A 12500-nucleotide genomic window follows, 5' to 3' on the forward strand; every position below is an offset into this window, starting at 1 on the left:
ATCGTGACCTCCGCGACCCCCGGGAGCGAAGGGAGAGCCGGCGTCTGATGAAGGGACGCTCTCTGGAACACGACCCTGTCGGGGGGTGCGGGGCTGCAGGCGATCCTCACCGGACTGAGGAGGGGTACCACATGGATCCCCCTCGCCGCCCTGGTCAGCCTCAAGCAGGGGCACCCCCAGGGGGTAGGAACTCTCTCCTCCCCCAGGGGAGAGGTGGGGGTGTGGGGGTTGGGGGTGAGGGTGGGGTGGGGGACGGGGTGGGGATCTGGCCTGACAGGCTGGGCCAGAGGACGGTGGTGGGAGGAGTCGGGGGGGCCCAGGACCACGCTTACCAACAACAACAGCAGCATCAACACCACCAGCCCCCCGAACTCAGAGAACCTCCCGGATCAGGCTCCACCCCTGGCAACACCCCTGGCAACGCCCCGCTCTTGCGACGGACCAAACGGGAGAAGGCGGAGAGCATGCTGCGAAACGATTCGCTCAGCTCCGACCAATCGGAGTCCTTGCGACCGCCCCCTCCGCGCCCTTACAAGTCGAAGCGAGGGGGTGGCGGCAGCGGAGGCGGCGGCGGGAAGAGACAGACGTCCGTGAGCAGCTCCGAGGAGGAGGGAGGGACCACGCCCGAGTACAGCAGCTGCGAGGACGCCGAGATCGAGAGCGTCAGCGAGAGAGGTGAGCTGGGAGGCAGAGGGGGAGATCATCCCAGCTCTGAGGAACACCTCATGTCTAAACAAGAGCTTCTCTCTGTGTAGGCTCAGGATAGAGGGGGAGAAAGAGAGAGGGTTGGTGAGGGCAGAGTTAGCATCTGTGCGTGAGTCTATACCCTCGGAACACCGTAGACAGGCTGTCCGTGTGCCCAGCACACTAAAACTAGTCTATCTGATCGATCTAAAAAAACAGTCAGGAGATGATTTGGGAGAGCAGAGTTGATGTGTGTGTGTGTATACGTATGTGTTTATGTCTGTTAAACTTCTGCCGGGGCCATATTTAAGACGCCCAGGTTTGATCCAGTTTGTGGAGTATGTCCTACCTGCGAAGGTGACCTGCGGGCCACCTGGATGGAAACTAAAGCCCATTATCAATCAAGTGGCAGAGGAAGAGATGTTTGTCAGATGGGATTGTAAACACTCCGCTGAGGAACCCAGACCCTCATCCTTTTTTAGCTCTGCTGAGAGCCCAGGTCAAGCAGTCATGTGCTTGTTGGCACTGCAAACCCCTAACTGTACAGAGCTTGGCCCACACACACTCACACACACATAAACCAGTATTCAGGTCATGAACCAAGGCAGATATGACTCGCTTACTTTCCTCTTTACTTTGTCCTCTTTCATGGTATTCTAAAAAGAGATCATACGCACAGACAAGATCAGTCTTTCATTAAAGGTTATAAACTACAAAGACTGAAGTGAATTCACTTTTACGGTCACTAAATATTGTTAAGTCAATCTAGACCTCTCTGCGTGCAGAATCACTTCCTCCCCCAGGTTTTGTTGATCCAGACTAGAGGCACCCTTAGTCTGGACGGGCACCCGTCTCCGACCCAAATATTCAACAAGCTTCTGTCCGTCTCCATAAACAGCCCCGCTCTAAAGAGGTTTGCAGTGTGGCTGAGCTGTATATAGTGGCAGCGATGCTGGTATGTACTGTGTATACATCTGTAGTCGCCAGGAGCAGAGAGGGAGACCAGAGATAGAGATACCAGGGAAGGAGGGAGCGGAGAGAGAGACAGAGATAGAGATACCAGGGAAGGAGGGAGCGGGGAGAAAGACAGAGATAGAGATACCAGGGAAGGAGGGAGCGGAGAGAGAGACAGAGATAGAGATACCAGGGAAGGAGGGAGCGGAGAGAGAGACAGAGATAGAGATCGGAGAGAGATGGAGAGAGAAGCTACATAAGACAGATAGATTGTGAGTTGGAGAGTTGGAGAGAGAGAACAGAGAGTGAGAGGCCAAAGAGGGAGAGCGATAGGAGAGAGAGAGAGAGAGAGAGAGAGAGAGAGAGAGAGAGAGAGAGAGAGAGAGAGAGAGAGAGAGAGAGAGAGAGAGAGAGAGAGAGAGAGAGAGAGAGAGAGAGAGAGAGACTGTGTTACCGAGAGAGGGCTCCAGGCTCCTGTTTCAGCTGTTCTGTTGTCTGTTTGTAGGTGACTGGGAGTGCTACCCCCTGGACCCCACTGTATGGCATGTGAGTACCTGACTCAGAGTGTGTGTGTGTGTTTGTCTGACAGAGTGTGTGTCTGAGAGAGAGATGCACTTGCTCGACCTGTGGGTTCCAGGTTGTGTGTTTGTGTTTGTCTGTGTATTGTAAGTGTTTTTTCTCTCATAGAGTTCATCTCTGAGTAGTTTTCTCGAGTGCGTTGGTCTCCACCAAAGTGCATCTCTCTGTGTGTGTGCATGTTTGTGTGCGTGTGTAGAGAGAGAGAGAGAGAGAGAGAGAGAAGAGAGAGAGAGAGAGAGAGAGAGAGAGAGAGAGAGAGAGAGAGAGAGTGAGGGTCAGTTGTAATGCGATTGCTGCTCGGCTGTTTGATTGAATCACAACATCGTTCTCACAGCACCCAGTGACATGGCAACCATCCACAGAAGGTGACCATCTAATCGGTCGAATCACGTTGAGCAAGAGGAGCGCTATGCCAAAGGAGGCTGGAGCCTTGCTAGGACTGAAGGTCACACACACACACCCACGCACGCGTGCACGCGCGCACTCACACACATGCCAAGGTTATACCTCAAACCACTGGATGTTCATATGTATGGACAAAATACCTTAATTTGACACATCATGTACTCTCTGTGTGTGTGTGTGTGTGTGTGTGTGCGTCAGGTGGTAGGGGGCCGGCTCACTGAGACAGGGAGATTGGGGGCTTTCATCACCAAAGTCAAGAAAGGCAGTCTTGCTGACGTGGTGGGTCATCTGCGTGCAGGTCAGTGACACACGCGTGTGCGTGTGATTCGGACTGATGGGTGAGGGATGTGACGGTAGGGTTTCAGGAAGAACAGGTTGTTTGTTCCTTCAGGTGATGAGGTTCTTCAGTGGAACGGCAAGTTGTTGCCCGGAGCAACGCAGAAAGAAGTTTACAATATCATTTTGGAATCTCAAACTGAACCTCAAGTGGAGCTGGTGGTCTCCAGACCCATTGGGTGAGTCAGAGTCGTTCTACGTTGAGTCAATTACTTATAAATGTGATCATTGTGAACTGCGATACAATATTTTAAGCATTTCTGGAACAAGGTTTGTATTGTCGAAATGTTTATAATTCAAACAAATCCAAACCAAGTTGTCACAAAAAAATATTGATGTTATGAACTATGAATACATATTTATCTTTCACACACTGAAACATTACACCTCGCTGTTGTTTGACGGCCTTCCTTGAAAATTACAAATGTACCGATTTCCTACTAAACATTTGCAAGGGGATGTATAGAAGCTCTCAGTAAGTAAACAAGCTGTCTAATAAGGACCTGCCCCCTCCTCCTATCCCAGACTCCCCAGCGGTCTCCCTCTCCAACCGGTCAGGTGTTTCGTTTCTTAGCGCTGGGACAACTCTTTCTCTGCTTACCCATGTTTTGTTTTAATTTGTTTCTAATTTTTCTTGTATCCAGTTTAACTACTTCACCTGTGACAACTCTCTACCTGGTACTGGTGGTGTCAGACAGTACACCTTGTTTTACCTTGACCTGTCAGGTCTGAAAGATATTTCTCATTGTTGTTATTTTTAGTGATATCCCAAGAATCCCAGACACATCCCATCCTCCATTAGAATCCAGTAGGTATCTACTCTGGGGTCTCTCTCTCTGTCACTCTCTGTCTCTCTCTCTCTCTCTCTCTCTCTCTCTCTCTCTCTCTCTCTCACAGCTGCTGATGTGCATGTCCTGTTAAAACCCTGTTAAAGCTGATGTCACGTGACTTGAGATCCCGTCTGTATGTGGTTTGGGTTTAATTGGTTGAACTGTCTGTTTGTGTACTTTTGCCCTCACAGCAGGTTCCAGTTCATTCGAGTCCCAGAAGATGGAACGTCCGTCTATCTCGGTCCTGTCTCCATCCAGCCCCACCCTCAGAGACACGCCTCATCTAATGCCTGGAAGTATCTCTGTTAGTACGCTGTGCTCTGTCTGTGTGTTGGTGACGTTTCGATGCCCCAAGTGTACTGCATATTTCCTCATTGTGACATTGAGTGTCTGTCTGTGTGTTATTGCTTGTGTCGGTATGTGTGTGTGTTTGGGTTTTGTCTGTGTGTGTGTTCTTAGGTGAAGTTGTGGTATGACAAGGTGGGTCACCAGCTCATAGTGAACGTCCTCCAGGCAGTTGACCTGCCCGCCAGGCCGGACGGGCGACCTAGAAATCCCTACGTGAAAATGTACTTCCTGCCAGACCGCAGGTACTTCCTCTACAGAACACTGGTACTTCCTGTATAGAACACTGGTACTTCCTGTATAGAACACTGGTACTTCCTGTACAGAAAACTGGTACTTCCTCTATAAAACACTGGTACTTCCTGTATAGAACACTGGTACTTCCTGTACAGAACACTGGTACATCCTGTATAGAACACTGGTACTTCCTGTACAGAAAACTGGAACGCCAACTGTAACAAATGCATGCTAGGCCCGTCTGCACGCCAAGTAACCTCACGAAGCCACTAGCGAGAAACAAAGGCGAATTCAAGCAACAATTTCCAACAACCAAAACCCTCCCTAGTAGATCACGGGCTGTAGAATGCATCTAATGGACGTACCGACATAAAGAGGATGTTACATTTTTCAAAATATTAAAATAGCATATGATCCTCTCTGCTCTGACATCCTTTCTGCTGTGTGTGTGTGTGTGTGTGACGTGTGTTTTGTGCCCTTGTGCGTCCCCGCAGTGATAGGAGCAAGCGGAGGACCAAGACGGTTAAAAGGAGCGGCGACCCGAAGTGGAACCAGGGGTTTGTCTACTCGCACGTCCACCGACGAGACTTCAGGAACCACATGCTGGAGATGACAGTCTGGGACCAGCCACACATGCCAGAACAGGACAGCCTGTTCATGGGAGAGGTACACACACACACACACACATACCTATATACTCAGAGATGGCAAAAAGCACACGCATCCTTCATTCAAGTAGAAGTACAGATAATCATGTTTAAAAAGACTGTTAAAAGTTACTGAATACACTTTTTCACACAAGTTAAAGTAAAGAAGTGTGGGCTCTGACATATACTTCAGTAAAAACTAGCCATTACTTGTTTCAGTGTCACACTGGTAACTGGATCTCACATCATATGCATACATGTTTTCAATCTTTAGAAGTTTTTGTTTAGAAGATAGTTTTTAAAATAGTTGTGGCTTGTGTTCTGCATGTTCTCATAGTGGTGGCTGGTGTTCTGCAGGTTCTGATAGTTGTGGCTTGTGTTCTGCAGGTTCTGATAGTGGTGGCTTGTGTTCTGCAGGTTCTCATAGTTGTGGCTTGTGTTCTACAGGTTCTGATAGTTGTGGCTTGTGTTCTGCAGGTTCTCATAGTTGTGGCTTGTGTTCTGCAGGTTCTGATAGTGGTGGCTTGTGTTCTACAGGTTCTGATAGTTGTGGCTTGTGTTCTGCAGGTTCTCATAGTTGTGACTTGTGTTCTGCAGGTTCTGATAGTGGTGGCTTGTGTTCTGCAGGTTCTGATAGTGGTGGCTTGTGTTCTGCAGGTTCTGATAGTTGTGGCTTGTGTTCTGCAGGTTCTGATAGTGGTGGCTTGTGTTCTGCAGGTTCTGATAGTGGTGGCTTGTGTTCTGCAGGTTCTGATAGTTGTGGCTTGTGATCTGCAGGTTCTGATAGTGGTGGCTTGTGTTCTGCAGGTTCTGATAGTTGTGGCTTGTGTTCTGCAGGTTCTGATAGTTGTGGCTTGTGTTCTGCAGGTTCTGATAGTGGTGGCTTGTGTTCTGCAGGTTCTGATAGTTGTGGCTTGTGTTCTGCAGGTTCTGATAGTGGTGGCTTGTGTTCTGCAGGTTCTGATAGTGGTGGCTTGTGTTCTGCAGGTTCTGATAGTTGTGGCTTGTGTTCTGCAGGTTCTGATAGTTGTGGCTTGTGTTCTGCAGGTTCTGATAGTGGTGGCTTGTGTTCTGCAAGTTCTGATAGTTGTGGCTTGTGTTCTGCAGGTTCTGATAGAGCTGGAAACAGCTCTGCTGGACGACCAGCCCCACTGGTACAAGCTGCAGACCCATGACTCCTCCTCCATCCCCCTCCCGCGCCCCTCCCCCTACCTGCCCCGCAGACACGCCCACACCGACACGCCCCCCAAGAAGCTCCAACGTGAGTCTCAACAGCAGCACCCCCCCTGCGTTAGTGTGTTCTGTGTGTGTGTTCTCTGTGTGTTTGTGCCTCTGTGTGTGTGTGTGTGTGTTTGAGAGAGTCTGTCACATTTACTGTGTTTATATAAATGTTGTCTTCACACCCCTGCTCTTTCGACAATCCTCTCTCTATGTGTGTGTCTTTGTGTGTGTGTGTTTTTGTGCGTGTGTTTGTCTTTTTGTGTGTGTGTCTTTGTGTGTGTCCCCGCTGTTGTCCAGGTTCTCAACGTGTCGTTGAGTCTGAGATTGATGAGGGTACGACAGCAGTGCCTAAAGGTGGGTGGGCTTACTGGGAATACTGTTGTGTAAGCACTGTTCCACTGTTCCACTGGTCCACTGTTCCACTGTTCCTCTACTCTTCAGGACTTGATAGTGTTCTGGTCTTTACCGGCCACAGCTGCAACCTTCTTAACTATGTTTGGGGCTCCAAGGGTTTGATTATGTTTTCTAAAATAAACACTTCTTCTGGGAGCTTTCAGATAGCTCTCCTCAGGTGATGTAACTGAAAACTTCTGGACATGACCCTTCAGTGAGGCTGTTAAGATAGTAACATGTGTTTGTGTGTGTTCATGCGTGTGCTTGCATGGATGTGTGCGTGTGTTGGTCTGTGTGCGTGGGTGTGTGTATAGCTGCAGACGGGCGTGGCAGGGAGCGTCAGAGAGAGCAGCCCAGCACGCTGGAGGTTCCAGAGCAGAGGAGGGGGGCTCACCATCGCTCCCGCTCTGTGTCTCCACCCCGAGAGGAGCAGGCGCACACACGCTCACGCCCCCCCAACATCCCCACCCAGAGGTGAGGTGGGGGGGTGAGGTGGGTGGGGGTGGGTTAGGTGGGGGTGGGTGGGTTAGGTGGGGGAGGTGAGGTGAGGTGGGTGAGGTGAGGTGGGTGAGGTGGGGGTGAGGTGGGTGACATGAGGTGGGTGAGGTGAGGTGGGGACTCTTAGAAGGCTATCTTCTCAAAGGACACACACATGTAATACGTTGGACTGTGTTAGGATGTTTCTTTATTTCTAATGAAGGTTGTTCTCAAGTAAAATAGTCATGCTTCTAGTATCTTCATTATTTCTCTTTCTCCTGCTTTCTTTCTCTGTCTCTTTCTTCTTCTCTCTTTTTATTTATCCTTCCCTCTCTCTCTCTCTCTCTCTCTCTCTCTCTCTCTCTCTCTCTCTCTCTCTCTCTCTCTCTCTCATCAGGAGTTTGGATGATGAGATCCATCATGGTCGTCGTTCTCGTTCGCCCACCCGCTACTATGACTCCACTAGAGGGCCCCAACAGGAGGAGGAATACCTGGATGACAGGTAGGGGGTCTGTGTGTCATGTCGGGTTTGGTTTGGTGTAACAAACCACGTATATGGATACTTATATATAGATATGTGTGTGCTTGTTTGTATGTTGAGTATTTACATGTGTGTAAGGAGGGTTTGAAAAGGTGTACTACTAAGAGCACACGTATTTTCTGTTTGTTCGTTTACTCGTGTGTCTCCACAGTATGCGTGCGTGTCTATGAGTGTGTATCCCTGACCCCTCCCTTCCTGCTGTCCTACAGTCACATGACCCTGTATCTGTCCTCCAGTCAGTACAACGCTGTGTTCGCCCTGAGATCAGTGCCTGTGATACTGTGTTCGCCCTGAGAACAGTGCCTGTGATGCCTGCTCTGTCAGAAGGCGTTAGCTTGTAGCGTCCAGGACGAAGCAGTTCCAATGTATTTAGAGGCAGCCAAGATGCTGTCGTGGTGTCATGTGTACAAATGCTGTGCCGGTTTAGATTACTACTCATGTTGTTTCCCTGTGCTTTGGAACTTTGCTACCGTTGTTGATTTCCTCATGTGTCACCCATCTCCATGGTAACCACAGTGAGGTCATCATGATCCACCAATCAATGCGGGGCAAAAGTGCCGAGTGCCTACACACCAAAAGGTAAACAAGAACTCATCGCATATTTTATACTTTTATTATTTTGGGGTTCTATTATTGTTTTAATGAGTAAAAGTAGTATTAGCAGTAATAATCAAATCGTATAATTTGTTTTATTCGAATTACTTTAGCATTTCACATTCAGAAACATCACAATTTTCACTGTACAAAACATCATACATTCGAAAGCTTTCAACTTATTTGTATTTCATTTCATATACTTTTTGGAGAGGCATAAACCTTTGTTGATCGTGTCGTGTCGAGCTTTCAGGCATCTCGCAGTGGGAGAGAACGAGTCAGAGAGAGAGAGCCTCTTTTAACACACTCATCCACATCGATGTCCGTAACACATGAACGACTCACACATGCGTTCACATAACATCCATCACACACAGACTCCATCCCTGGGACTGTTTACTCTACAGCACCTCACAGACTCGACCCATCAGACGGGACAGAGAGAGAGAGAGAGAGACACTTGTTTTCTAGTTACAGTAAATAAACCAGTTGTAGTACTGCACTCCACACACTAGAGGACAGAGTTGTGTCCATATTAAATTAATACTGTAGGTACAAAATATTGGGTATGCAGGCGCAATGCTTCCCTGTGGTCCCTCATTGCAGTAAGTATGAACAGCTGTGCTGATCTTTGCCCTGCTTAGCCTGTTCTGCTCTTGCTGTTCACACCTTTCTGTTTTAGTAATCCACCTTTCTCCCAATCTTCTATCCCGGTGTCCTGCATGCACACTCACACACACACACACACACACACACACACACACACACACCTGCTCAACTCAGGAGATCGTCTAGACACAGTGTCACTCTGCCCCCTAAGATGCCTCTGTTAGTCAACGGCATTCACAAGGACATTTACAGGTGAGTCTATGTGGAGAGCAAATACACTAACACCCAACCTCTCACACACACACCGAAAAAACACACACTCACAAACACACACACTCGCCGAAAACACACACACTCACAAACACACATGCTGGAAAAGGTATTTTTCTAGTTTGTTAATATATAGGAATCTACCGTAAAATGTGCAGCTCAAATATTTGAGCTCGTCCGACTAATTCAGGACTGTTAACCTTGTGCTGGGTATTTATCTGTGACTTAAAGTCATCTGAGGTAAACGTTTGTGTCTTGACACTGCATGCTAGCTGCATGTCTTATTTTATGTTTTTATTTTCTTGTTTTTTCGCGTGTTAAGTTCCACGCTGCCTGCATGCCTTACGTCGACCTCTAGGGTGCGCTCTCGTGTTTTCTCCACCTCCACGCCGCGCTCCCTCACGCATCACGTCTTCAAGTTCACAGACGAGATCATGATTAGGTAAGGCACACACACGCGCACACACAAACATCTCCATAAGCTGTGGATTCCCAGGACCAGTTAGAAGAGTTAGACACCCTGAACTGTAGGACCCAACGTGAGTTTTAGGCCTCAGACTTCTCCAACCACACACACGCACACACACACAAGTGCACACTCACACTCGTATGTGCGCACACACACGCACATAGACTTCCCATCAAGCAGCTTCTCTCCATTGGGTCAAAGACCGGTCATCGTAACAATTTGACACATTTAACTCAAAATCTCCATGACGACCAGACCATGCCCGACAGCCTGACTACCTGACAGGGCCATCTCCATGACGACCAGACCGCTCACGGTTGCGTTGAGACTAGGCATGTCCTCTATGATTTCTCTCTCTAACACAGCCTTCTTTCTGTTTCTCCATTGTTTCCTTTGTATTGTCTCCTGTCCTCTCCTGTCCTGTCCTCTCCTCTCTCCTGCATTGGATGGCATGCTTGTGGGGGTTAGTGATCTACGGCCCTCTCTGGACAGGGTTAGGAGCGCTAGCACCAACTGTCTCACTCCAGACAATAATGTTCCCTCACCAGAGCCTGACAGGTACCAGCCCCCTGTACCCTGTACCCTGTACCCTGTACCCTGTACCCTGTACCCTGTACCCTGTACCCTGTACCCTACACCCTACACCCTGAACCCTATACCCTGTACCCTTCACCCTTTACCCTTTACCCTACACCCTATACCCTGTACCTTGTACCCTACACCCTACACCCTGTACCCTGTACCCTGTATCCTATACCCTGTACCCTGTACCCTACACCCTACACCCTACACCCTGTACCCTGTATCCTATACCCTGTACCCTGTACCCCACAGCCTGTGTCTAACTCCATTCAGGGGTCTTCTCACCCTTCTCCTACCCTGTGATGACATCACAGCAAACCTCAACGTGTTCATGTAACACCACAAGTGTTTGTTTTACTCGCTCAGACCTGTTCTGACCTGTCCGTTCTCATGAAAGCTAACTACTGCTGGTGGATGAAAGAACACTTTGAAACTGGCTGTGGACCTTGCCCCCTGTGCCCCCTCATCCCACATTCTTTAACGACCCTGAAGACCCATCATCCCTCTCATGCCGTGTGCTCCCAGACACACACCCAGAGTCTGGGGGTCACTCTAAATTGTGGTGGGAAAAATCTAATCTCTGAAATTATACTTTATTCTCCATCTGACATGAGATGTTTAGGATATCTGCATGTTCTTTTACATACAGGGGTCCTCTAGAGTGTATGTGTGTTGTGGTTGTCAGAATGGTGTTTGTTGAGGTCATAGATACTGTACATCACCTCTCCAGAAGAGTGCATGTGCAGAGTCGTGTGTGTTGTGTAACAGAACAAGTGGCACAGGGAGAGGGCATCATTGGTATTTAGGAGAAATTTGAACGTGTTTTGTGAGCGTAGGGACGGCAGGCTTTTCAATAGACGAGAATGGCAACCGTTCAAACAAATGGAATGAAATGAGATGAAGTGTGGAGCGTGTTGGAGCGTGTAGCTGGTGCGTGGAAGTGTGGAGCGTGTTGGAGGGTGCAGGTGTGTGGTGCTGTGAGGGAGCCCTTTGTGGAGCAGGTTGTGAGCATGGGTAAACCTGGATGTGTGTGTCTCTGTGTCTGTCCACCGGGGGGCGCTGTGGCCCTCAGGTTCTCTCAGTCCCTGCCTCGTAGACGTCCTGCCAGCCCCAGGATTCTAATCCAGCACGCCTCCCCTGAAGACGACAGGTACCCCCCTACCACCCCCTCAACCTCTCCCCTTAGTACCCCTCCCCTCACCCTCACCCTCACCCTCCTCCCCACTCCCCCACCCCCACCCTCACCTCCCCTCCACCCACTCTCCCTCCCTACTCCCTCCCACCCTACTCCCCCTTCCTTCCTTTCCTACCTCACTCCCACCCCCTTTCCGGAGTAGACCCCAGCGCTAACCCACATGCTAACGTGGCTAAACCCCTAACCGCTAAGCTCTAATCCTCACCTTGTCCCATGAAAATGCTCTGATTTGCCGTTCCCCTTGCATTACGCTTTTGGTAATCGCTGTGCACTGTTTGTGGAAGGACATGTCGTAGTGATCTATGAGAGGGAATGTGTCACGTGTCACAGAGTCGTTGGTCCTCACTTCCCACCTGGAATATCTTGTTTTCCAGCTTGTGCATGTGGTCAGTCTCTCTTATGCTGCAGTAGTTTAAGTGTTATGTTGTGACTTGAATTTCATTTTTTTGCTCCTGTAATGCTCAGATCTCAGTTTAGCAGCATTGGCTACTGCTGGGGGATGGGTGTCCAGTGTTCTGCAGTTCGTTTTGCTCTTTGACAGGCTGATCTAGTTTGTATTTGAGTGCTTGGTGTTAGAGAACCCTTCAGTCTGTAGCGTGTGTCACCGTGTGTGTGTCACTGTGTGTGTGTCACTGTGTGTGAGACACTGTGTGTGAGACACTGTGTGTGTGTGGGTGTGCTTCTCTCCCCTATCTGTTGCCCTGTTTGATGCTTGTCTGTTCAGCCTCTTGTTTTCTAGTCAACAGAGGAGCGCCTTAGATAATATCCCAAACACTTCATCTCCTGTTGACCATCACATGTGTTTTGTGTATGTGTGTGTGCTTGTTGATGTGTCTGTTTGTGTGTTGTCATCATCATCGTTGTGTGTGTGTGTGTGTGAGAAACAGGTGGGTGCTGGATCCTGTGTTTCCTTCTCAGGACCTAATCAATCACCTCAGTGCAAAGAGGTACACACACACACATACATACACACACACACACACATACACACACACGTGATTGCTACAAGAGTGTGTGTGTTGTGACGTCCCCTCAAATTGTCTCTCATTGTGTGTGGACATCACTGAGCTAGTTCACGTTCATCCCTAGACTGCTGTCTGTAGACCCCACATCCATCAGCGCTCCCTGGGAA

General features: G+C 49.1%; 1 protein-coding gene across 1 annotated transcript in view; it reads left to right on the forward strand.

Moving 5' to 3' along the window:
• rims1a (regulating synaptic membrane exocytosis 1a) overlaps nucleotides 1-12500 on the forward strand; it is a 42111-nt gene that overhangs the window by 21156 nt on the left and 8455 nt on the right. Inside the window, exons 6-23 of the mRNA XM_084709552.1 lie at nucleotides 1-675; nucleotides 2144-2184; nucleotides 2552-2662; nucleotides 2821-2920; nucleotides 3014-3137; nucleotides 3720-3766; nucleotides 3980-4092; nucleotides 4248-4378; nucleotides 4865-5036; nucleotides 6125-6278; nucleotides 6536-6592; nucleotides 6946-7105; nucleotides 7506-7610; nucleotides 8166-8228; nucleotides 9027-9104; nucleotides 9445-9564; nucleotides 10060-10149; nucleotides 12256-12315. The exon at nucleotides 1-675 is cut by the window's left edge and continues 107 nt beyond it. Of these exons, the coding sequence (XP_084565678.1) occupies nucleotides 1-675; nucleotides 2144-2184; nucleotides 2552-2662; nucleotides 2821-2920; nucleotides 3014-3137; nucleotides 3720-3766; nucleotides 3980-4092; nucleotides 4248-4378; nucleotides 4865-5036; nucleotides 6125-6278; nucleotides 6536-6592; nucleotides 6946-7105; nucleotides 7506-7610; nucleotides 8166-8228; nucleotides 9027-9104; nucleotides 9445-9564; nucleotides 10060-10149; nucleotides 12256-12315 (2401 nt within the window). The remainder of the gene's footprint in view (nucleotides 676-2143; nucleotides 2185-2551; nucleotides 2663-2820; nucleotides 2921-3013; nucleotides 3138-3719; nucleotides 3767-3979; nucleotides 4093-4247; nucleotides 4379-4864; nucleotides 5037-6124; nucleotides 6279-6535; nucleotides 6593-6945; nucleotides 7106-7505; nucleotides 7611-8165; nucleotides 8229-9026; nucleotides 9105-9444; nucleotides 9565-10059; nucleotides 10150-12255; nucleotides 12316-12500) is intronic.

Source organism: Hypomesus nipponensis, chromosome 11 (assembly GCF_054491055.1).
Source record: "Hypomesus nipponensis isolate SF chromosome 11, ASM5449105v1, whole genome shotgun sequence".
In the NCBI taxonomy this organism is placed as follows: domain Eukaryota; kingdom Metazoa; phylum Chordata; class Actinopteri; order Osmeriformes; family Osmeridae; genus Hypomesus; species Hypomesus nipponensis.